The sequence below is a fragment of the Pteropus medius genome, unplaced genomic scaffold, assembly GCF_902729225.1.
Source record: "Pteropus medius unplaced genomic scaffold, Ma_sr-lr_union100, whole genome shotgun sequence".
NCBI classification, from domain to species: domain Eukaryota; kingdom Metazoa; phylum Chordata; class Mammalia; order Chiroptera; family Pteropodidae; genus Pteropus; species Pteropus medius.
The window spans coordinates 9,148,710-9,174,570 of NW_024352786.1; the positions used below are offsets into that span (position 1 = coordinate 9,148,710).

Sequence of the window (25,861 nt, forward strand, 5' to 3'; positions counted from 1 at the left end):
AAATAAAATGCACTAATATAAATATCTCAGAAATTCTTGAAACCAGGAACCGTAATGGGTTATACAAGTGTATTCCGGATTATTTGAGGTGACGCAAGGCAGGAATAGCACTGATGAAAACACCTCAAACCTAATTTTATGTAGCTGTTTTGACTTTTTCACTTACTTTTAAGAGCCAAACTGACATAAACTATGTTTACCAGCTTTTGTTTCTCCTTCCATTTTACACTTTCTGATGGAAATGGTAATATAATGAGCAGTGCAATTGAAGGAAACAAAGGATAAAGGAACTTTATCTACGAACTATAAGATAAATCTTGAAGTATACAAGCGTATGTGCACATTACCTATGTCTATAGTATAAAAAAGTGTTATTAAGGGTAACTACAATTAATTTGTCTGAAAGTGTTATCCTAGTTCTCAAAAATGGGCATTTTATTTTCCTCATATCGACTGGCTCATTAAAAACTGAATCAGTAGTAAGGTTTGAGATACAGTTTTATGACTTTAAAAATTTTTTAAATTTAATAAATTCTTATACATTTACTAGGTACTATACCAAGTATTTTTACATATAATAATTCATTAAATATTTCAGCTCATACATGATTAAGTACCATTCTCAAGAGTATCCTAAAAATCTTCAAAATGAAGAAATAAAACTAGATAAATAAATTAATTTTGTTATCAGATTTTATTTCTTACTAAATCCTCTGAATCTTTATAGTTTCAAAATGGCTACTAATGGACAAATATTTTTTACACGCATTGGCAAAAAACACTGCTGAGTATAATTTTTTTTGCTACTTTGGCAGAACTGGCCTTATTCTCTCAACTATTAGATTATGATACCAACAACCCTTGCTTGGGCCACTTTCTAATTGCTTGTCTAATTCCATTGGTAGATAAAACCTCTCTCTGTATATCTTTTTTGTTTTTATTAAAAAAATGACTTTAAAACATTAATATGATAGTATTCCTCTTCCTTACACTGTTCTATTACTTTTTCTCATGGCACTTATCACCTATGTAATTTACTTATTTATTCTGTATATTTTTTTGTTGTCTGATTTCTCCAACTAGAATGTAAGCTAGATGAAAATGAGGTTTTTCTCTGTTTTGTTCATATTTGGAGCACTTAGAACAGTACCTGACGTATTAGGAGAACAGTACCTATACTCTCAATGAGTATTTGTTGAGTGAGTTAATTTGAGTTTTATTGTAAAGGAAATAAAAAGGAAATATTCTTGAAGGAAGCATTTCTCATCTGATTCTCGCAACCATCTTTTGATTTAGGCAGGCCAGACATGATTATCATCCTCTTACATTTTTGAAACATAAAATGTCATCATAAACCTAGAACTTTTAGGTTGTGCAGCCTGTGAAATTTATTTCACAGTTTTTTTTCACTTAAAAGATATATGTCTCTTTACCCTGAGTCATTTTCCTACCATTTTTTTCCCATAGAGAATTTCATATTATGTGTTTACATCTTTTGTTTTGACAAGTAAAACCAGCAGTCTCTGTCTTCTGTCCCAAACCTGCCATTCATGTGCCGCTACCATAAGTTAAAAGTAACCTGAAACTTTGCTCCTTTCCCCCAGAAAATATTTTAAATTGTCTTCTCCAAATGTCTTATAAATAAATTCATATCCTATCTAGATTTCCCTGTTCCCAGTATGGCTAACATTGTGGGTGTATCATCCACACGCAACACAATAGACATTTTTTAACCCTTTCCCACTTAATATTAATAGAGAAGTGTCAACTATTGGGCCCCAAATGGAAATGTAATTGTTTGAGTTTTTGCTACTGAAATTAATACTCTTTTGGATCTATGCCAATTGTTACAGAGGCAGACCTGTGACCAAAGGGAAACAACATGTATTAACCAACGTCTCTGCAAACAAGGCAGCAAAACTGTAAACTCCTATCCTGGTAGCTAATATTTTTAAATTTCTGAATTATGATACAGAATATTCCATAATGATGAAAGATCTTTAGAAACAATTGGCTATGTTTTATTTTTTTGACTATGTTTTTTAAAGGCATAATTTACACTCAATAAAATGGAAAGTGTTCACTGTCATGAATTTGACAATTGTGTGCACCTGTGTAACTACCATCCCATATAAGGCATAGATTTTCGTCACTCTCAGTAAGCTTCCTCCTGCCTGTTCCTGTTGATTCTTCTCCCACTCTCAAGGCAACTTTACGACCTGCGCCACCGCAGTTTAGTTTTGTGCCTTCTTATGCTTCATATAAATGGAATCATCACACAGGATCTATTTTTGGTCTGGCTTTTTAAAGCTTAGTGTAATGTTTTTGAGATTCATTTGTGTTATTAAGTGCTTTTCTTTTTATTGGCTAAGTAGTTCTCTGTATAAATACACCACACTTGCTCAGTCAGCCATTGGGCTGTTTCTAGTTTGGGGCAATTATAATTATGCTGCTATGAATATTCTTGTATAAATCTTTGTATGAACATATGTGTTTATTTTTCCAGGTAATTATCTAGCAGTGAAATAGTTTAGTATATTTAATTTTATAAGAAAGCACCAAATGTTTCTCCAAAATGATTGTACTACCTATGTTTCTAGGGGCAAAATTTTCTTATTTGCCCTAGTTTACATTTAATATATTGAAGCAATAATTTCAAATTTTCATTGTCTGAAATAATCCATGCTTCTTCTAAAGTTCACTGACAACTACTTAATAGAGGAATAACCTTGGTATTAGGAAAATATGACTTGACATAAAGTAGTTTCTGGAGCCCTCACTGTCTTCAAACAGTGAAGGTTTTATAATAAATTCTCATTTATTTTTGAAGGTCAACAGAGAATTGAGACTTCTGTTCTTGCAGTCATACCTTGAAAAATACTCTTAGCACAAAAAAATATAAAATGTACAATAAAACATATTAAAAACTTAAAAAATACATAGTTGAACCGATAAAAAAAACTTCTAAAAGGGGGAAAATGACAAGAAATTACAAATCCAGACAGGTAAGCAACAGCAAACAAATTGGTCACTTTGAGAACATCTGCCAAATCCTGGTGGCCTAGAGTCTAAGTTTCATTGGGCCATATGTGAGGGACAGAAGTCAAAGCATAAGACAGGGAAGTTAAAAAGTGACTAAAAGGATTGTTCCAAGTTTTTGGCTACTGTAAATTCGAAAAGTTGCCATGAAAATTTATTTACAGGTATTTGTGTTAATATATATTTTTATCTTTCTTGTGTAAATTCTCAGGAGTAGAATTGTTGGGTCATATGGTAAGTATGTTTAACTTAAAGAAAATGAAAATCTATTTTCCAAAATGGTGGTACTATTTTACATTCCCACCAGCAATGTATGGAGTTATAGTTCATAGCAGCATTATTTCAAATAGCAAAAAATAGAAACAACCTAAATGTTCTCTGTCAGAAGAATGAAGAAATTGTGGTATAAGTCATTCAAATGAATATCATAAGTAATTAGCTACAACTATATGCAGCAACATGACTAAAACATATTAAGAAAAAAAAGGAAGTCATAGATGAATACATACAGTATATTCCATGTATATGTATACATTTCTAAAGTACGCTAAATGAAACAATGTTATTTAGAAATATATACATTTTGGAAAGATTGAGGTAAAGCAAAGGGGTAATAAACACAAAATTTATGATAGTGCTTAATTAACCTCTGGGAAAGGAGTGGGCAGGGATGAGAAGGGATAAGGTGCTTTAAAGATGTTAGTAATAGCCTATTTCTTAATTTGTGTGATAAATAAACGGTGTTTATTTTCATTATTCTTTCACTGGCACAATACATTTTATATATGCTTATATATGATATAAGTTTATAAAAGCTAAAAAAGAAAATAAAGATAGTTCATGTTTCTTTAGTCTTACTCATTGCTTTTCTTTCAAAAGAAAAAATAATTGACTTGGGCATTGTCCTATGACAATGTATTTTCCTAATTTTGTTTAGTAGTCTACATATAGAATACTTTACCCTGAGAGACTGCAGCCTTAGTACTGGAGTATTCTGAAATGCATTCCAGTCTGTAGGAGCGAGAGTTATATGTCTGACTCCCAGCAATATTAATGGCAGTAGTTAAGGTCATAAATATTTGTTTATGGAGATGAGACTATAGCCCACCTGATAATAAAAATGATTGAGTAGAATTCATTTATTTCTTAAAATTGTACTAGGAAAGGATGTGTGTGTCTTTTATTTCTTTTCCAATTGAATTATTTAAAACTAAAGTTTAAAAATCATCATAAGATGACTTCATAGCCAAATATAAATATATACCAACAATTCTAGAGAGCCCAGTTAGTCACTTAGTGGGTAATACTGCAATATCGACAGTAAAAACTTCTCTATCTCCCTTCTAGGTCATATCATAGAAATATAAATTCAAAAAGTTGAAAATTTCATAAGATGAAAAATTCTAGTAAGAAAAGTAAAAAGATGGTGAGAAATAAGTATTTCAAGTGTTTTAGTAATACAAAAATAGCTATAAATTATAGAGTTTCATCAGGTGGTACATTTCTATCTCCTTCCTGGGACATCATGATTGAAGACAATATTTTAAAAAATTAGTTACTATTTGATTACAACTTTATAGATATATTAAGAGATTATAAAATTGTGTATTTGAGTAAAACACCACCCCCTCTTCCAAAAAACCTGTATAGCAATTCAAGTATAAAATGTGTTTATAGCTGGAAATCACATGTGAGTTATTACAGAAGCAATTTCTAATGTCGAGGGTAATGAGCCTTTAATTTATTAAATAATAAAAAATAATCGTTAGTAACGAAACACTCATGGAATTATTATTGAAATATAAATTCCACAGGTAAAAAAATGTTTTAATATCAATCAATAGCTTGATTTGCTGTTAAGTTTGAATCAAGATGTATGACTAGACATTGTCATTCTAAAAAAAGTAGTAATTCTTTTAATATGCTTCATATTATTTAGAAAATTAAAAAAATATATTTTGTCCTATATGATTATATGAGAAATGTCTAAAAAGGACATATAAAAGTGGAATTGAGCATGTCAAATATTTTTGGTATATATGCTGCTGAAGTGAGCACAGCATATCAATTATTTTATTATAGTAGCAAATGACTGTCAGACTGAGAATATCTGAAAGAGAAATTACCTATTGCTAAATAGGGCTTCCTGATTTTTATGTCATGAGCTTTAAGTATTTGTGTGAATTAAAATCATAGATAATCCTATCCCAAATGATGGATAAATTTTTAATTTGAAATATGGGTTTGCATTTTAGTTAATATAAATTTATATAAATTTCAAAAGTGTTTTCATATGTACTATATATACCACTCGATGCTAACATAACCTCATGAGGTTAGCAGGATCAAGACTTATGATCTCTGTTTTGCTGACGAGAAAATGAGACTCACAGAGATTAATTGTCCAAGTGTATTGGCTAATGACAGATAAAGCACTGGAGTCTTTATCTTTAGTTTCGAACTCAGTGTTCTTTCTATTATATCATCATCTCCATACTTGATATTTGTCTTCATACAAAAATAAAAATCATGTCTGTCACTCTGTTAAATTTTGTCTTGGGAGGTTCAGGGAGGCTGAATAAGGGCTACCCTAAGATATTAGGTGCTAATCTCTAGAACCTGCAAATATAACCTTATAAGGAAAAAGAGTCTCAACGGATGTGATTAAGGATCTTTAGATGGAGCCGTTATCCTAAATTATTTAGTAGGCCCTAACTCCAATTGCAAGTGTCTTGGTAAGAGAGAGGTAGAGGGAAATTTGACACAGATAGAAGAGTAGAAGACAAGAGACACAGAGGAGAAAGTAATGTGACCATGGAGGCTGAGTCTGGAGTGATACAACCACAAGCCAAGGAATGCCAGCAACCACCAAAAGTTGGAAGAGGGGCAAGGAACAGATTCTTCTCTAGGGTCTTCAGAGGGAGCGTGGCCTGTGGACTCCTAGACTTCATACCAGTAGAACTGGTGTTGAACTTCTGGCCTCCAGAACTGTGAGCGAATGAATTCCTCATTTTAAGCCACCAAGGTTGTAGTAACTTATTACAGCTGCCCTTAGAAACTAATACAGCTACCGTTCAAGTTTTCCATTTCCTGGTCAATTTCACGAAATTAATTTGAACCTCTATTTTAGAAAAGACGAATTCAGAAGAACCTAAAGTTTCTTCATTAAAACTTTCCCAGAAGAGACAATGGTTAAAATGCTAGAGTTTCCAAGCACTTCTGTACAAGGACTTCTGTTCCCTAGAAATTAATAGGGAATGTTGACAAATTTTAGAAAGAAATGTTTAAATGGAGTATTGTTTAATTCATGTAAAAACAAAGTCTTGTCATTGATTAGCTGAAACGTACTAAATACGCCTAAGAAAAACTGGGAGCTTATTGTGTATTTATCTGAATGCCTAAAACTCGAAATTTCGCAGTAAAGAAAGTTTTTTCCCCCCTTTATAGGAAACGTGTTGGAGCTATCATGTCTGGAAGTGTGTTTACAACCTAATCTCACCTATCCACTCTCCTCCTTAAATTTTTCTCTCATGACTTTTCTGCAACCAGTAAGAGAAACTCAGACTCTGATGGGAATCTTTCTAAATCACTCCAGCTTTCAAAACTTCACCAGGATTTGCCAAGACATCACAAGTGAATTTAAAATGTGCTCCTCATGTTTGGTCTGTGAGTCCAAAGGAAACATAGAATTGATTTCTCAGGAACAAACATCAAAAGGTAAATGCAAAGGGAAAGTGAGAATAAAATTTATTAAGGATAAATGACCTTATTCTGTTAAAAAAAGATATTAAAAATATATTGCAATTTTAAGTTCTGTAGTGTTGAAAGGCTCAGTGGGGTGACTCTTGATGAGTGACTTACATACAAGGCTTTGGGATACTGTTCGTTCTTAGTTTACTTTGATATATTAAAAACAAAATGTCTGTTCTTAAAATACATCAAAACTCCACTGTAATTCACATACATTTGATGATTAAAGGATTATTTAACATGCTTTCTTCAAAGGTATTGGATTTGAAGTGAATTTTTAAAAGTGAATTAAAAACTTCTAAATAAACTTGTAGGTTCTCATAGTAAAAGCACATTTTGATTCTCCAAGGAGTCATTGAACCCTTGATATATCTGGCATCTGTAACTATTTCCATCTAACATTTATCCACTTTGAATGAATTGTCTTTTTGCTTGTCTGACTATCCAATGAACCTCTTGATGACAAAGGCTTTGTTCACTCGTATATTTCTATATCTTAGTATAATGTCTGACATTAGGCACTCAAAAATTTGTTTAATGAATGAATGAATAAATAAAAGAATAACTACATATTATCTGTAGTGCCTAACTTAATCTTGCATTTATTTTGAGATCAATATATACTATTTAATTAAATAAAATATATCTGGATCATTGAGAGATTAAAAAATTAACTTATAGTCATAAAATGTACTGGTGGCCTCAAGCCTAAGCATCAAATTTATTGCTTATACCTTTTCAGTAAATTCTTATTCAAGTGGTGCAATAACTATTGCAGGATTTTGAGTCAAATTCACCAGAAAGCAAATTAGGGAAATATTCTTATGATAATAAAGAACTAGAAAGTGTTTCAAGGGTTGGTTGCTCACAGATGCTACTCTGCTTCCCTGAAAAGTGAAAACAGTGTATTGACAAGTTACCCCAACTGCTATGACAGTGTAACAAATCACCCCAAATTTAGTGGCTTAAAACAACAGCAATCATTTTATTATTGTTGTTTTGGGGGGTCGGGGGTTCGAAACGAGCATAACTGAGCATTTCTGGCTTGGAGCATTTTATACTATTGGAGCTAAACCGTGATGAGCTACAGCAGAGCAGGGCTGGGGCAGCTAAAGGCAGGTGGGCATTTCTTTCTCTGCAGTTTTTCTCTCAGAGCTTTTCTATGTGGTCTTTCTACTTGAGCTGGTTTGGGTTTCCTTATAATATGATGGCCTTAAGTTATTGAGCTATTGCAAAGCTGTTCAAGACTCCAATATTATGTTCCAAGGAACTAGGAGGAAATTGCTTCACCTTTTCTGGCTCACCGTGTGGTGTCACTTCTTCTGCATTCAATGAGTTACAAGCAAGTCACAAACACTTCCACCCAGATTCAAGGGGAAAGATATTAGACTCCACCCATTTATGGTGTCAGTGGCAAAATTTTAGGTTAACATGTGCGTTATGAGTTAAATTACATTAAAGTTCTAACGCCCAGTATCTCAGATGTGACATTGTTTGGACATAGGGTTGTTGTAGACGTAATTAGTTAAGACGAGGTCATTAAGATGGGCTGTAATCCCATATGACTGGTGTCCTCAGGAGAAGAGGAAATTTGGACACAAATATGCACGCAGGGAGAATGCCATGTAGAGATAAAGGCATAGATCAGGGGATGCTTCTACAAGCCAAGGAACGCCAAAGATGGCCAGGGAAACCCTAGCAGTGAGGCACGAGGTCTGGAACAGGGCCCACCCTTGTAGCCTGCAGAAAGAAGCAACCTCACCAACACCTTAATCTCAAAAGTTCAGCCTCTAGTACTGCAAGGCAAATTTCTATTTTTTAAGCCACACAGTTTTATGGCAGTTTGTGATGGCAGCCTTAGCAAACCAGTGTAATGTCGGACACAAAATAGTGTTGTGACAATTTTGGAAAATAAAATCTATTCCTCAAGTCACCAGGGAAATGTCTGTGTTTTCTTTGAGATGTTCTGATCCTATTTCAACCTACTGTCACCTGGTTTCCACAATCTTAAAAAAATGTAAGCCCTTTAATCACTTGTTTCTACTTTTTTGTACAGGAAATAGATTTATTTTTAAAATGTATGTATTTTCTTACTAGGTATTACTATTTTGCGAATAACGTTTTCTTAATCTCTTTCCAGTTTTTATCATGCGAGGATCAATGGAAGTGATGGCAAATGATTTTCATTCACTTTGTCAACATTTTAACTTCACTGTAGCTCCTACAGTTGACCACCTGGAAGAATATAATGTTACTTGTAATATAAAAACCTACACTAGAAGGTCACCAATCATGGAGGAAGACCCAGCCAAGGAAAACTTTATAAACCATACTTGTAGAATTATGAAATATCCACATAATTGTATACACATTTCTTTGCACCTAGAAATGGATGTAAAAAGTAAGTTTTTAAGGAAATTAGGGGGAAAAGAAAAATTAAATAAGGGCTACCACATTAACTTCACTGAAAAGTCAAATAGTTGAAGAAATTTATTGATGAAATAGTATGGCTGGAAATGTTAGCTATCTATCTATCTATCTATCTATTTATTTATTTATTTATTTATTTATTTATTTATTTATTTATTTATCTTTTGAAGTGTTCTTTTCATGGGGCTCAGCTGTACCTAAAGGCAAAAGAGGCATTTATGGGTTATGATTTGAGGGGCATTAGAAAGACCCTCTGTCCAGAATAACTTTGGACATGCCTACCAGTTATGCTTGAAGTAATACTATCACACTTGGGAATGAAAGGATGCGATTTATTTTTAAATGGAAATATCCATGTACAGTGTGGTGTTATTAAAATCTTATTTTTAATTGATTTCACACATCCTCTCAGAGATGAGAACCAGGCCTGGATTAAGATAGGTAGGATATAGATTAGGTACTTTGGGTCACTGGATAACTCTGGGGAAGGGAAAGAGCCAGAAAGACAAAACTTATACATATTTTAATTCTGTTTAAGGCTGATTAACTTCCTAGTCACCCTCTTTTAAATGATAACAGTTGATCCTTTCTACTAAGTAATTGCCCTCACTTCACCCATAAAACCTACTCTTGAAGAGCATTTTACGAGAGAAGCATTTCATGAGCGCCTGCTATATGCCTAGCAGTATGCAGGCACTGGGGACAAAGGGATGGATGAATATAAAATAATCAACCAAGTGCATTCAGTGCGACAGGTGCTATGGTAAGTAGTTTGCTGTGCTTTTTGATATTCCAGACATATGGCAGCATTTCAGACAGCTTTAGAATGCTTTTCTAAAGCTTTAATTTTTTTAGGCAACTCTTCAAAATCTTATATTTATTTTAAAGCAAATACAAATATATAATACGTATGCATCTTAAAGTAAAATATATGACTTCAAAGAAATTTTTTCTGTGAATTAATTTTCCCAGGGCCCTACAGCCTCTGCAATTAGCAGGTATTTCAAGGTGTGTGTATGTATGAGGGGCCTGGAAGAGGATGTGAGAAGGTCAGAACAGAGGGGGCAATTCCATCCTGTTCAGGAGTGAGTTGGAAGGTTTTTGAAAGGCTACATAGGGAAAGTGACTATGATGAAATCTGAAAGATAAAGAGGTTTGGATTATAGATACTAAGACACATTTATTTCAATGTACATTTGTGTATCCATTTCCTTTTTATATTTTCTAAAACATGAAGGAAAATAAGCATTTTCATTATTATGATTTTAAGAGGATTTATTTATTTTAAATTTTTATAATTAAACAATAATATTGACTATACACCGTACGTTATCCTCTAAAACCCTGTGACTGTTTTGTAGTTTTTAATATGTACTTCTTCATCCCTTTACCTTTTTCACCCAGTCCCCCAACCCGCCTCCTCTCTAGCAATCACCAGTTTGTTCTCTGTATCTGATTGTTTTCGTTTAGTTTGTTCCTTAGATTCTGCATATAAGTGAAATCATATGTTATTTATCTTTCTCTGTCTGACTTATTTCACTCAGCATAATACCCTCTAGGTCCATCCATGTCATTGCAAATGGTAAGATTTCATATTTTTAATAGCCGAGTAATATTCCATTGTATATATGTACCATAACTTCTTTATCCAATCGTCTGTTAATAGGCACTTAGGTTGCTTCTATGTCTTGGCTATTGTGAATAGTGCTGCCATGAACACAGAGGTACAGATATCTTTACAAACTAGTGTTTTGATTTTCTTTGGATAAATACCCAGAAGCGCAATTGCTGGGTTCAATTTTTAATTTTTCAAGAAAATTGTTTTCCAGAGTGGCTATACCAATTTGCAATCCCACAGAAGTGTATGAGGGTTCCCTTTTCTCCACATCCTCATGAACATTTATTGTTTTTGATTTATTGATGACAGCCAATCTGACAGGTGTGAGGTGATATCTCATTGTGGTTTTAATTTGCATTTCTCTGATTATCAGTGACCTTGAGTATCTTTTCATATGCTTATTGGCCATCCGTAAGTTCTCCTTGGAGAAATACCTAGTCAGGTCTTCTGCTCATTTTTTAATTGGATAGTTTTTTGTTGTTGAGTTGTATGAGTTCTTTATAAATTCTGGTCAGAAGTAAAATAGGCAAATATCTACTCCCATTTGATAGGTTGTCTTTTCTTTTTGTTGATGGTTTCCTTTGCTGTGCAAAAACTGTTTGAGGTAGTCAGGATTTACTTTTGTGTTAATGGAAAAATCCATAAATTCTAGTCAGAGTGAAATAATAGTTAATTTTTTGCATCCATAATTCAGAAAGATAATGGTGGTGTACAAATACATAATCTTGTAACCTAGAAAAACTATAACCATTTTGCCACATGTAAGAGATTAAAAAATTACTATTTTATTCCAGCTAACTGCATGCTTTTATCTTCAGTGAGAAATGCAAGTTTGGCAGCTGAATAGCATGGAATGATATTGGCGTGTCTGAGTGCTGCCATCCCAGTCAACTTTTACCTTTCTTCCATTGAGCCTCTTCTCTAAATAAATGTTGTCTACCTATTTATTGTACATCTGCTCATGGAGGGAGGTCCTGTGGGAAGGATACCCAGATCATAAGCTCCACAAGGGGAGTCATCCAAGAGTATAAACAAATTACATGTCTTACTAAATTGAGTTAGTACTGGCTGTATTTTGTGTGCAAGAGGGTACAGAAGTGGCTTAGAAAGTCAGACACTTGTGTCCTAGACATGACAAGGTCACTCTTTTTTAAGTCACTGATGCTTGGGTCAACTGGCCACTGCGTCTTTATGGGACCAAAGGAGACCGTGCTAAGCTATTGCTGCATGGTGACTGCCCTACCCGTGTTGTCTCACTGTTTTTTGAATGAACATTTTTACTTGCATCCTTGTTAAATTTAGTCTAGGGTAACTATATGTCTTATTAAGGTATGTGCTTGATCTGATCATTGTCATGAGAGACCTTGATGAAAATGGGTCTAATTATTCATCTTCCCTGGCCTTTTATATGCCTCAGTCCAGCCCTTTCTCTGTGTCTGTCTTTCCCTTTCTTCTCCATCCTCCTTATGCTCAGTGTATCTTTGTTGATTTGAGACTATAATTTTTGGCTGCTTGGTCTAGGGCCAAAATTATTGATTAGAAATGGCTCTGATTCTGGTACTCTGCTATGTTGTGGTCTTAAACCTAGTGATAGAAATGATAGCGGAACTAACATCAACATTGCCTGTTAAGTGAAATTAACCTTAGAATTTTGGAACTAAATGGATCTCTGGAAGCCACCTGGTAAAGTTTCCTCATTTAATACCCTCGTTTAACACATCAGTAAAGAATTTAGGAGAGCAAGTGACCCTGTAACAGTGATGTTATATATTCAGCTTTTTAGTTAAGGGCAGAATATGTAGTAGAACCCAGCTACACCACCTCATAGCCTCTTATCTATTGCATCATATTATTGTATTTTTATAGTATTTTTTCTTTGCAGATTTCTTTTGTTCCATGAAGATCACTTGGTATGTTTTAGTAATATTAGTTTTTATATTTTTGCTCATCCTCACTATCCACAAAATACTCGAAGGCCATAGGCGAGTGCAGAAGTGGCAGAGTAAGTATTGAGAAATAAATATACCATTTGGGATAATCAATTTAGTTTCAAGGAACTCTTAATCTTATCTATAGATTCAATTTCTTTTTTTAGTTCAATTTACCATTTTTTGAGCACCTATTGTGTGTAAGCAGTGATTCTAGGAATATAAGCATAAGTAAGACACAGTGCCAACATTCAAGGAGCTTCATGTGTCTTTCTCCTATCCAGACAAGTGAGTAGGAGGGGAGAAAGAATGGGTGAATTGGAAGTAGTTGATAGACTGGAGGTTGAGCAGGGGCAATAGTGGAAGTGAAGGCAGAAGAGAGGTAGAAGAATGGGGAGTGGAGATGAAGAATTTTAGAGTTGGGGACCTTGATCGGATTGGCTCTTGGCAGTGAGTGTGAGTGGGAGCCAATCTTTAATAAGTGTGAGTGTGTCAGTAGATTTTTGGTTGGGCTGAGCTAAAATGTGTACTTAGAAATCAGGACAATAGAGATGATGATAAAATATTTAATAACTAATACGATACCCACCTGTCAGGATGGGCCCTGATCGTTTACTACTGGTGTGGTCCTACTGATAGACCCACGCATACATCAGCCCTGCTGGTGTGTACCCAGGAGTACACTGCCTGAGTATCAGGCCTGATGGAAAGTAGTTTGTGTCTTAAAGACAAGAGAAAATATATCAAATCCTACCGCTTACTAGTTACACGACTTTGAGCAAGTCGCTCACTGTATCCGAGTGTTCCTTTTTACCTCTGTAAAACAAGGCTAATCACCATCACCACACAGTGTTGAGGTAAGGATTGAACTAAAGAGACTCTCCTTCATTGAGAATTACTATTCACTAGAAATTTACCCCAGTGTCTAGTGAATAGTAATTCTCAATAAAGGAGAGTAGTATTGTGCCGCTTGTGCCGTTTCCCAGGGCTCTTATGCTCTTTACCAGGTAAGGCTGTCTTAGTCATTTCAATAGGCAAAACAAGGGGTTGCCTCTAGGTTTGAGCCATTAATTCTTTTGATTAAGTATTTATTGCAAAAATTTCTGAGAGAAGTTGCATATCAAGTATTGTCATTGATACCTTGGTATTTGAGACCCCAAAAGCATTTGGTTAATAATCATAATGTATATTTATAGAATAACCATTGTCACAAGATTTTTACTAAATTCTCAAAGTATATAAACAAGATATGTGCTATTATTTTTATTTTATAGATTAAAAAACCCTGAGCTTCAGAGAAATTAAGTGTTATGTGTTTATTCCAGTTATATAACTAATAAAAAGATGCAAGGTCTTTCTAGTTTTGAAAATTATATTATTTTAAGTAAATGCATGTTATTTGCAAATAGTGCATAGTTTTGAGTTTCTTGATTCATTTTTCATATAATTACACATTAGGAAAGAGAGAGAGAGAAACCAGATGGAAAATGTCTAGAAAGAGATGAATAGTGGGGAGTGACACTAAGTCACTTATGAACATCAACCCAAATGACAGGCCTAGAGGCTTTCAAAGTCTTGCCTTACAAATCTAAGCATATAAAGTAATGAAAAATGTCACATCATTTAGGACATTTATTATTATTAAATATTAAATAACATTACATATTCTGTATATCATATCTATGTGTACAATCTAAATATAATATTCTGTACATAAGAGCCAGATTTTTCATCAGAGGAGATGGTACAATGGAGAGACCACTGGTTTTAGAAAGAACCTGCATTTGTTAATGGAAAATAACTTCATGTTTTGTTACTTCAGGCCCTGTTGCGAATGGCCCTTTTTCTTTGGTAATCCTTTGAACCAATATGGGGAGTACATATGAAGAATGTGCTTGTTTTTCATCTTAATATTTAATTTCTTTTCTTGGAATAGGTCATAAATACAAACCTTCATCTGTTCTCTTAAGAGGAAGTGATTCTGAGAAACTTCAAACGTTGAATGTGCGGGTTATTTCAGGTGAGCTCGGTGACATGCAAACGGAACACTGCTTAGGAAATTCCAAAGCTTCATCATTGCAGTATAAACTCAAGATCATAATATCTGAGCTCATTTAAATTAGCCTTGTATCTGGAAGAATGGAGCTATGGGCAAATCATATCAGAGGACAGTTACGATCAAAACTACCTCCTTAAATAATGGAAAGTTTGCTTAATTGCCAAGGAGACATTCATGTGAGTAGGCAGAGGAGGAAAAGCAATAAGGAATAAGCCTCAGATTTATTTTTAAATGAGACAAGATACCATTATTCCTCAGAATTGCAAGAAGTAATTGCAGAGTGGGCACGGCTTTTGCTGGAGCCTTCACTTAGCACAGGGTGTCATTGTGTAAAGAGAACTTCTAATAGCCCCAATTAAAAAGTCCCCTGTCCTCTCCCAAGAAATAGAAATGGAATAAGGGAATCTTAATTCGAGTAGCAAGGAGGCTGTTAGCACAGATGCTGTGGTTCCATCTCCTTCTTCTAATTGTGAAGCCTCCTTCTGGATTCAGGCTGTCAAATCATATGAAAAAGAAAGAGATGGAGAATATGACACGGGCAAAGGCTTATTCTCCATCAGGGAGAAATAATATTCTTGAGTCTTTGAAAACTACAGAATTATGTGTGATATTACTACAGCTGCTTATGCACAGCCAGAGAGCAGGCTATTTTATACTTTGTGAGAAGTTATATATGGAAGCTTCACGTCTGGTATGTAAACCATTTTCAAAAATGAAAGGAAACTGAACAAACCCTGAGCCCTTCACTGCAGCTGTGTCCGTAGCCACATGGAGATTCGAAAGGCATTTCACTGTGGACTATTCTCCCCAGGCTTTTTTTTTTTTAGCTATTTTAATTAGCAGGTATTCAGCCCCCTAGCTTGAGGAAAACTTGGATTGGGTGCACTTAAAAGATCCCTTAAAAAAAAATTAGAGTTTCTCCTCTCATCACTAGCAGTAAAGTTACTAACCTATGGGTAATAATAAGCATTAGCTAAATAGTCATTGGACACCAGCTAAAAGTGGGGAAAGTTGATGGAAATTCTGGGCGATCAATGACTATTTTGTTTGATTAATGAAATAAAAATAACAGGGTTGTTTCAAGTGGCAAAATTAATCTTTAAAGAGAGAAAACGGTGTTTCCCCTGGTCTTTCCTCTTCTCCAGTACACATGCCTGACATTCATACCCAGGAATGTTTTAACCTGGCTCTGAGGGGCTTTTGGTTGTCTTAGGAATCCCAATCATTTCTCTTTTCAAGTCATAATTTTGAGCACTGAAGCCTTATCTGAGAAAAAGTCAATAGCTCCCCTATCAACCCAGATAATCAGGAGAATCGCAAATTTAAAGTTCTTGCTAACCAACGGGCTAACCTCACACATCGTATTTATGAGCCTGTGATTTTCATCCCCCAGAGAAACCTGCCACAGCTGTCCTTTTCCCTTTCACAGCACTCACTAACCACCCCCCACCCCCAGCTTTATTACCTGGTATATATTATTAATGTTTAGAGCAGGCCAAGGGGCGGGGGGTGGCCTTTTTTTTAAAAAACCAAGTCGTTTTTGAGGTTTGGCCTCTTAAAGGGGGAAAGAAGCAGCTTCTTTCTTGTTATTTATATTTCTTTAACCTAAAAGTGATTTTTTCCCCTATCCCAATATAAGTTTTTCTTTCTGAGAGAGAAATGGAAAGGAAATAATATCTCCCCTGAGTGCCGTTTTTTAGGCCTCTCTTTGTAATGATGGGTTATAGGCAGCAGTTGAGAATGCAGGAAAAAATGTGCCAGCATGGTTCTCTGGAGAAGCAGTAACACGACTGAAAAAAATGTCTTTCAAAGAGAGCAGTGACTGTAGCCACATTCAGCAGAACAGCTTGCTGCCGGCTCTGACTGTACATGCCAGAACGTCTCTCCAGTCGTTCATGTATTACAAAGTAAGTATTGTCACTCACGTACACACAGAGACATGGATAGACTCACACCCTCAAAAAGACTAGAGAGAAATAAAGGGAGATGATCAAGACCCTGGCACTGCACAGGGCCTGGCATGTACTGAGGGCACAGGAAACACTGATGGAATAAATGAATCTCATTGCTGTAGGAGATGTCAGACAGAATCAAATCTCAAGCTTTTATAAGTTTAATATTTTCTTCCTTGCTTTGAGAAGCACGGTGGCTTATGTTGCCTGTCTTGCCATTCATCTACTTTACATTTTATTCATTCGACTATTATCTGCACACAGGCGATGATTCTGTCTTATTCACCTTTGGAATCTTGTCCCAGCATAATATCTGGCACGTAGTTCATGCACGATAAAAGGTTATTAAGTCACACAAACCCTGAGGGGAAATGAGTATAGAGTAAAAAGAGCAGATGAGCAAGAAATGAATCTTGGGGACTGGGAAAGGTGAAGCAAACAAAGAGACAAAGGGTGATCAGAGAGAATATAATTCTATTTCCTTAAAGAACATATAACACATTTCATAGAATTGCTAAGGATAGTGAAGAATAATGAAAAACGCTGAGCATCTTGAAGAAGAGATTTTGAGAATTATACGAAAGTAACTTTGAAACATACCCTTAGAAACAGTGCTTAATGAATTCGCCACGCTGGGAGACCAAAGCCAGGGGCAGAAGCAGTAAACGAGGACCTGAATCACTGGATGCAAACAATAGAAACCAATGTGGCTGACTTGGCAGAAAGAAAATTTATTGGAAAGCCAAAAGGGAACCCGTGGAAGCAGCAGGAAGGTTAGGGAATCTGAGCTTGGAAAATAAATAGTTAAGAGAGGCCAGGCAACTAAAAATACAGCCAGAGTCTTACCACAGGGTTGGTTTGGTGAGAATGCCTTCGCTGATGTCACCACCACTGGACGCTGCCCCTGGGCTGCCACAGCTACCCTTAGACCACGTTGCTGTTTTGCATTGATGCCCAGGATGGCAAGTCCCAAGGGAGAGTATCTGACTAACTGAGTGCAGGCCACAGATTTGTACTCTGGGTGCCAGGAAGCAGTAGAGTGGAAATAACTGCCCTTCTGGCTTCCTGAATACTTGAAAATACTCTTGAGATGTCCATATGCTGGAGAGTCAATAAACAAATCTCTGTAATACCAGGTTTCTGGGATTAGGGCTTCCACATGTTCTCGCTGCATGGGTCCATTAAAGGTGTCATTTCATCTCTCACCTCTATGTCCATTAAAACTACTGAAATTTTTTAAACTTGAAATTCTTCACCTTCAAATATTCAACCAAAATCTACTGATCAGTAACTCAACAGCAGTTATGTCAAGCCTGGATGACACAGTGGCATGTACTACAGAATAGTCCCTGCCTTCACAGAGCTGATATCACAGTTAAAGAGCTTCTACCCCCAGTCGCCTTGGGAGAAGGGAAACTAAATAAACTATAAAAACTCATTAAGTAACTTCCATATGCACAGTACTTTCACACACATCATTTTATTTCATAGAAACCTCACTTTTTTCCTGATAAGAAAACCAAAGCTCCGAGAGTTTAAATAATGGACCCACAGGTCCATTCTGACCCCTAGCAGGGTCAGAGCTCAAACTCATTCTGTCCAGCGAATGCACTTTCTAGCACATCGATGGCAATGGTGAACAGGGGAGCTTACCTCTGCTGGTTCAAGCCACAGATCAAAACTCTTTATGCTCCTTTAACATCTAATACTGGAAAGAGAAATGAGACATTTCCTCTATAAGGCTGTAGAAGCTTCTGTGAGACAATGCGAGTCATCTGCAAAGTAACATTTCAGCTGATGCTGTTAATGTGGTTGAGTTCGTAGCGACTATGAAGCAAAGAAAATGGAATTTTATTGTGAAAGAGAATTACTGCATGCCAAAAGTGGATGACCCAGTAATTTGTATTACCCCAAAATAAAACTAGTGGCAGTGTAAAATTGTAATTTGCAACATGTTTATGGCCAGTATAATGAAGACTAAGCAGGTTTCAATTTCCTGCAAAAGAGAAGATAAATTACTGGTGCCAGATGGATAGCAACCAAGCAAGATAACATGAAAATTTAATTTTTACTTTCTAACTATAATATTTATGACTTAAAATACAGATTTGAGTTCATAAAACTTATAGCCATCTGCTTGGTTACAGAATAGGTCAAAATGCAGAGGGTGACTCTGTATGAAGGAAGAAATTTGTAAGTGTGAAGAATCTATAGGCAGAATAGGGTGACTTATTCTATTCATTCATTGAATGCCTTTATGTGATAGCCATTTACTCCAGGTATGAAATAATTGATGACACAACATATGCAGATAAACATTTTCTCTGTATTTGCACAGACTCTCCCTGGCTGAACCATCCTGCCTCCTGTGCCACCTCTTGAAAACCTCCCCTCCTCTCACCTTGCCTTTGTCTGCTAAACTCCAACTCTGCCTTCTGATCTTGGTCTAACTAACACCTCCACAGGGAACTCATATTGGACCTCCCAGAAGAGGTCGACTTCCCTCAGTGCATATCCTCAGAGCCCCACAATTTTCTCTTTGGGGCAATTATTACTATTGCTATTTAATATTTTTATTATTATTTGATTGATATGTCTCCCAGGTAGCTCATTGAGGTAGGGATACTCTGATTATACTCATCGCTATATTCCCAGATCATAGCATCAAGCGTATAAGAGCATTTAGTAAGTGCCCAGCAACTATTTATCAACTAAGCATGACTCTACATCGACTATGTTGAAAGAATGACTGCCACAGTCTACAAAGATCTTTTAAATATGTTCCCCCCCAAATCATAACTCTTGATAATGCAAAATAACAAAAACAAAATTCCTTTCCTTTAAAAGGAAATTAAAGAAATTCCTTAATATTCATTCCTTGGAGTATTAAAAATATCTGCAGTGTGAATAAACTGGAAACTAAGTCAATGGCGCAGAATATTGACAACTGTCTTTTGAAGGAGGGTGTTTTTCACTTTAGCTGTTAAATCTAGATAATTTTGCAGTCATTTATTTTTCCATCTTCATTTGATTTTTACATTGGTCAGATTGGGAGCAGAGGAGTAGTTTGGGGATCACTGTTAACAATAACAGATGGAGCTTTGAATATAGTAGGGAGTTGGCACCTTGAATAATGGAAATCTATTTTAAGCTACCACAATTGGCTCTATTATCCCTAAAAGGCTTCTAGCTATCTTGGGCTTGTACAAAAGTGCCAATATTTTTACGTGATGAAGATGTTAGAATGATGTACAGCAATAGTGAATTTCTGCTTTGCTACGACAATAAGAAGAAATCATTACAAATGGAAGGTCTTTGAAGCCAGATTAGAGAATTAAATAAGAATCGCCAAATCATCTGAAATTTTCTACATCTATCTTACACTGTAATCTGTGAATATGAACTTGAATTTCTTCCTTTTTTGGAGAAGCTCTTATGAAAAAAAACAAGTACTTTGTAGGTAAGTTTAGACACTTCTTGCCATTGTTTCCAGAAAGAGTCATAGCTGAATCTTCCAAAGCAGGGGTCCCCAACCCCTGGGGCCACGAACCGGTACCAGTCTGTGGCCTGTTGGGAACCAACATCAGGAAGTGAGCAGTGGGCAAGCGAGCGAAGTCTCATCTGTATTTGCAGCCGCTCCCCAGCGCTAGCATCATCACCTCAGCGCCACCTCAGATCATTAGGCATTAAATAATCATAGAAGCACCAGTTCTCTGGTGCCAAATTGGTTGGGGACCACTTTCTTTTTCTTTTTCCCCCAAAAGTATGAAGGAGAAGAAGGATGCACTGAGGTCATCACCTCCAAGGTTAGCTATCCATAGCCTTCCCCTGCTGAGCACAGATGTGGGTCCAACTAAATTCTGAGCATACTCCTTGAGTGGGCTTAAAATATGCTGGTAAAAACATTCTGTTTTGTACTTAATAGTACTTTCTATTTTTCACAGTATATCAAAATACACCTTTATTACCTCATTTTACCCTTACCTTGATTTTCTTCCTTTTAGCCTCAAGGCACCCACTAGCTTTGCTGAAGTCATAAGGAAATGATCTCAGTAGTTCAGGTGTCATTACCCACTCCTGAACTTTTATACGGCACATGTGGGGTGAGGACAGGAAGCTGCCATCTGGGGCTGCCTGGCTGCTGTTGCCCACAAGGCCACACATGTGCCTCACGTAGGTGAATTTACCTGGCCTAATGTTTTCTTTCAGGCCTGTGGGTTCAGCTTCCTGCAATGGCAGCACACCAAGAATGATCCATTGCATAATCCAGCTCACACCAACAGGTTTATATAACCAGAAGACTAATGTATTAATTCACAAAGAGTAATGCAGTTGAGAGAAATATGGACCAAAAAACTTTGACAGCAAACACATGTGGTTCTCTCTCCTTAGATAGAACCACAGCAGGATGTCAGATCATAGCCAAGTATTGTTTGTTAGATCTTAAAGTGGATTCTTCTGCCAACTTGAGAGGTTTTTCTTCAATAACTTGAGAGGCCTTCCTCCCCATTTTAGGAGTAGCTTGATAGGCTCATTTAACATTTAATAGGCTTTGGCCTGGGGATTATTTATGAAGATGACTTTTCATGTTTCCACTCTGATCATGGGTTGGTTTTATTGATTAACACTCAGAGGTCACTTATTTTTCTTTCCCCAAATTCCTAGATGGCAGCCCAGTTAACTTGTAGTGCTTCTTCCCACACCCTTTTGTTAAGAAAAATGAGGCACAAAGAAATTAAATGACATTCTTTCAGTCATTCAACACGTATTTACCGAGTACCTATTAGGTGTCATGCTCCAAGGTGGGTTCTAGGAATTATAACTGTGCATAAAATATAATCTCTGTACACAAAAAGGAGGATAAATAATCAATTACAGCAAAATTGGATACATTCACTATTGGGGAAGTAGAGGTCACAGAGGGTCCTATATAATATGGACACCTAACACTGGTTACTACTTCTTGTTTTGTTTTGTTTTTAGCTGTTTGGGCTTTCCAATGTAATAACCAAGTAAAATTTAGTTGAACAAATAGTTTTGGAGATAAGAGTATAAAAAATTGATGGAGTAAATTCCCTTAGCAGCCAAGAGAGCCTAGTAGGATGAGGACACTTTAGACGTGTCTTTACTGCAGGAGATGTATCTCGTCTTTGACATGAAAACTACCAGGAACAAAGTGAAGACAGCACCTTGCAAGTTTCTGTTACTCTGTGGGAATTAAAAATTACTTTGGAAGAATAAGTTGAAGTTAGATGCCAGATGTTATAGGTATAAAGCACTTTTGAAAAGTGTTAGTAATCTTTTTAAAAAATTATCAGAGGGCAACCTGGACATTGTCACGGGCAGTGCGGTAGGGGCTTTATTCGAGAACATAAGGCATGGAGTTTTATTTTTAATCAAAGTTTCTGCTGCTGTTCACTAGATTCAGCCAGGTCAAAACTCCAACTGGGGTTCTTTTTAATTTTTTAGGCTCTTCTGAGGTTCCTAAAAATGTCAAAGAAATGTTTGGTTCAGAGATTTGACAAATTCATGAAAAGACTTCTGTGAAGTTTTAAAACATTTCTGACTGTTCTACTGTTTTAACTAGTGTTAGTGAATTAATATAATTCGAAAGAAACTCTATTTCCCAGTGTAGAACAAAAAAAATTCTACCTGTTTTAACTATTCTGAAGAAGATATTAAAATGTCATATATTTTACCTTTTTGCTTTTTTATCAATTTTCCAGAGGTTTTACTATTAGCATATAAGTTACATGACTTTGGATACTAGGAAAAACAGAAGATAATACCCCACTAGAGAGTTACTTTGGAGTAGCCATCATTTTGACAGATAATAGCTTTCTACAGTAAATTATAGTTACACCATACTATAAAACATCAGCAAACTGAATGAGTAAGCAAATGGTGAGCAGTTTGGCTTTCTAACCAAAATAGCTCTGTTAATTTTCTTTAATAATTATTTAGTTTAATGAATAAGCTCTTTAGATATTTTAACCTAATTGTCTAAGCAATCATTTGCATGGTAAGTTCATTCTGAATCTTTAATGTGTATCAGAATCAACTTGGATGTCTGTAAACAGAATATCAAAGTTACAAATGTATAAGCCCTTTGAGCCAACAATTCTTATTTCTAGGAATTTGTCCTATAGATTTATTCACCTGGGAAAGAAATGACATATATGCAGTGTTTATTGCTAGTGTGTTTGCAATGTCAAAAGATTAGACACAATCTAAATAGGAGACTGTTTAAAGAAATGATAATACATCCATACTATGGAATACTAGGAAGTTATAAAAAAAGAATGAGGAATTGCTTATGTGGAAAGATCTCTAAGACATATCTTTAAGCATATATGTATATAGTATGCTACTATAGTATGTAAAGAATGACAAAGATAACATATACATATGTATAAAGGTATAAAACTATCTGTCTATCTATTTATCTATCTATCTATCTATCTATCTATCTATCTATCTATCTATCTATCTATCTATCCATCCATCCATCTATCTATCTATCTATCCATCCATCATCTATCAATAAACAAAAAACCAATAACCTAGGTTGCCTATGGCAAAGGAAGAGGAGAAGGAATGGAAATATGTGATGCGGTGGGAAGTGATTGTCTGGGATATGGGGTAAGAGGGAGACATTCCGCTGAATATCCATTCATAGTGTAAAAATTTTTAATCATGTGAATGTATTCTGTATTCAAAAAATTAAATCCAAAAAATAAGTTATTCTCATTACATTTTTTTCTAATTAAAAGAATAAAATTCCAAGAGAAAATTTAACAGTATTTCTATTTTGGTAACCCATATCAGTGTTTAATCATCTTCATGGACAAGAAGCATTGTATTCTTGATTACACTTAAATCTTCATTTTGATTTCTCTCCTTAAGGAGCAACTACCCAAATTTATCTTTAAATTATAGGTCACCTCATTTCCATCCCTGTTCAGGGCTTTGTATAGAAAGTAAAGACATTTGTAAAGCAAACCCCACAAGTTTTAATATAAAAACTATAAAAGCAAGACTCCAGATTCCGTGGAATAAAAGAGATACCATTATACCATGGACAAGAAGTTTCATCTCTGCCCTTGAAGTCAGCTAAAGATAATATAGGAAGAATTTGATAAAGTCACATAGTCATAGTAAAGAAAGACAGATTGGAATTCCTCTAATTTATAACTTTGCATCTCGATAAAATTGTCTCTGAAATTAATATTCTTCTTAGGGACACATTTCAACAATATGTGATAGAAGGAAATGTTTGAAGTCAGTTTCCAAACTAAAATGTCTGTCTTGTTACATGACATTGTATTTAAAATTTTTTTCCTCTACTTTGTTCCTTCTTAACTATGCTTCAGGCCTTGTGCCTAGGAAGTGGTAGAAAGGAGGAATGCAAAGCAAGAAATAGAGTTGGAAGAAATGGGTTAAAGTTATCAGAGTTGTAGGTAGGAAATTTAGTGAGTGGTGGAAATGCCCAAATCCTTTCTAGATGGAAGGCATATTTCTCTCACTACATTAGAAAATGTTGTATCTGCTTTTGCATACTGCTATTGACTATAGACTAAAACAGTTCTCCTTCTTAAATAGCAGAGACCCCGCAGAGGCTGCCCTTGACTCAAGTCAAGGAAGTGCTTTCTCCAATACCAGAACTAGAAGTTCCTTCCACAGTGCATCAGCACGATCAGTATACACGGTAAGTAATGATTTGGCTTTATCGATGATTCGACTTTGTTGCAAACATGACGAGATCCAAGAAGATAAAGTAGATCTCAAACTACATTTCTATGTTGGTGTAGGAGACAGAAAGTGACGAACTTGCAAAATCAGCTCATATGAATTAGACGACATGAAATAAAATTACTTTTTCCTCCAAGGTGTAGAAAAGACCAGTAAACTCAACTTTTAGTCTGTTAAAAACACGTGCCCCTGGAATGTCACCTCGTTCCTTGGTACTGTTTCCTGAGGTTGTCATAATTCTAGCAGGTCAATTGTTGTTTCAGTTGAAGAATGAGAGAAGAGAGAATGTAAATTTATAAAGCAGAACTACCCATTATCCTCAGTTACTGGAATTAAAATCTTCTCTAAATTTAACATCTGATAGTCTAGATTAATACACATTAATTTCCATGTATCTGAATCAGAAGTGTCTTTGAAAACTTTTTTACTCATTCAATAAATATTTAACAAGTAGCTATTATGTTAAAGGCACTATTGATAGCCATTATAGGGAGTATAAAAATTGTAACAGGGAAGAGAAGGGACACTAGTATTTATTAGTATCCTTTCGTGCTTGGTGGTGATAGATCATTTACTCTTCATAATACTTGGGCAGTTATCACTCACAGCATGAACCAAGCCAGGATGTGGGAAAAACAAAAAGGAGAGTGTAGAGCCCTAGGACTAGTAACAATGGGGCACTGCTACTGTCTCTGACTAAAGGGGCAGGGAACCCAGAGAGACAGAGACAGAGGCAGACACATGCACACACACATGTACACAGACACACACACACAATATGCATGGAGGGATGCCTGACAAGAACTGTGACGTTTGGTCAAGGGACACAACAGCCTGTGGTTGCCCTGAAGATGGAAAATAAATATCCCAACTTGCTGTTCTCCCTTTACACGGTGTGCTAGTACTTCCCAGTGGCCAATCCCAACCAGAGCCAGAGGACACTGAAACCCAACTGAGGCACTTCACATAGATTGGCCTCTCAGGGTACCAAGCAGGGTGGGAAAAAGTGGAGAGCAGATCAGGAGAGGCAACTGAAGGGATCCAGAGTAAGTGGCTTAGTATGTTAAACTTGAGACTAAGGATATGTTTGTGTTTAGCACTAGAGAGAAGCTGATCTTAGTACTTGGCTCTTAGTGCAATCAGGGTCTGCTGATGGCTCAGAAATTCCTAAGTAAACTATAATGTAATCACACAATTGTTTTAATGAAATATTACTGGATTTCTGTCTGATATTTCTCATTCTGGCCCAACTTTGCATAAAAAGAGCTCCCTTTTGTTCATTCGCCAAATGCTTTTTGAACACCTACTGTGTGCCAAGAATTCTGCTACTCAT

The 25,861-nt window shown here is 35.7% G+C and overlaps 1 protein-coding gene across 4 annotated transcripts in view; it reads left to right on the forward strand.

Moving 5' to 3' along the window:
* The window catches only part of TMEM156 (transmembrane protein 156), a 30,511-nt gene that overhangs the window by 3,224 nt on the left and 1,426 nt on the right, over nucleotides 1-25,861 (forward strand). The window contains exons 2-6 of one of the 4 annotated variants that reach the window (XM_039848704.1): nucleotides 6,487-6,756; nucleotides 8,930-9,190; nucleotides 12,720-12,839; nucleotides 14,702-14,785; nucleotides 24,379-24,484. In XM_039848704.1, the coding sequence (XP_039704638.1) occupies nucleotides 6,487-6,756; nucleotides 8,930-9,190; nucleotides 12,720-12,839; nucleotides 14,702-14,785; nucleotides 24,379-24,484 (841 nt within the window). The remainder of the gene's footprint in view (nucleotides 1-6,486; nucleotides 6,757-8,929; nucleotides 9,191-12,719; nucleotides 12,840-14,701; nucleotides 14,786-24,378; nucleotides 24,485-25,861) is intronic. The other 3 variants (XM_039848705.1, XM_039848706.1, XM_039848707.1) reach the window with 3 other exon arrangements.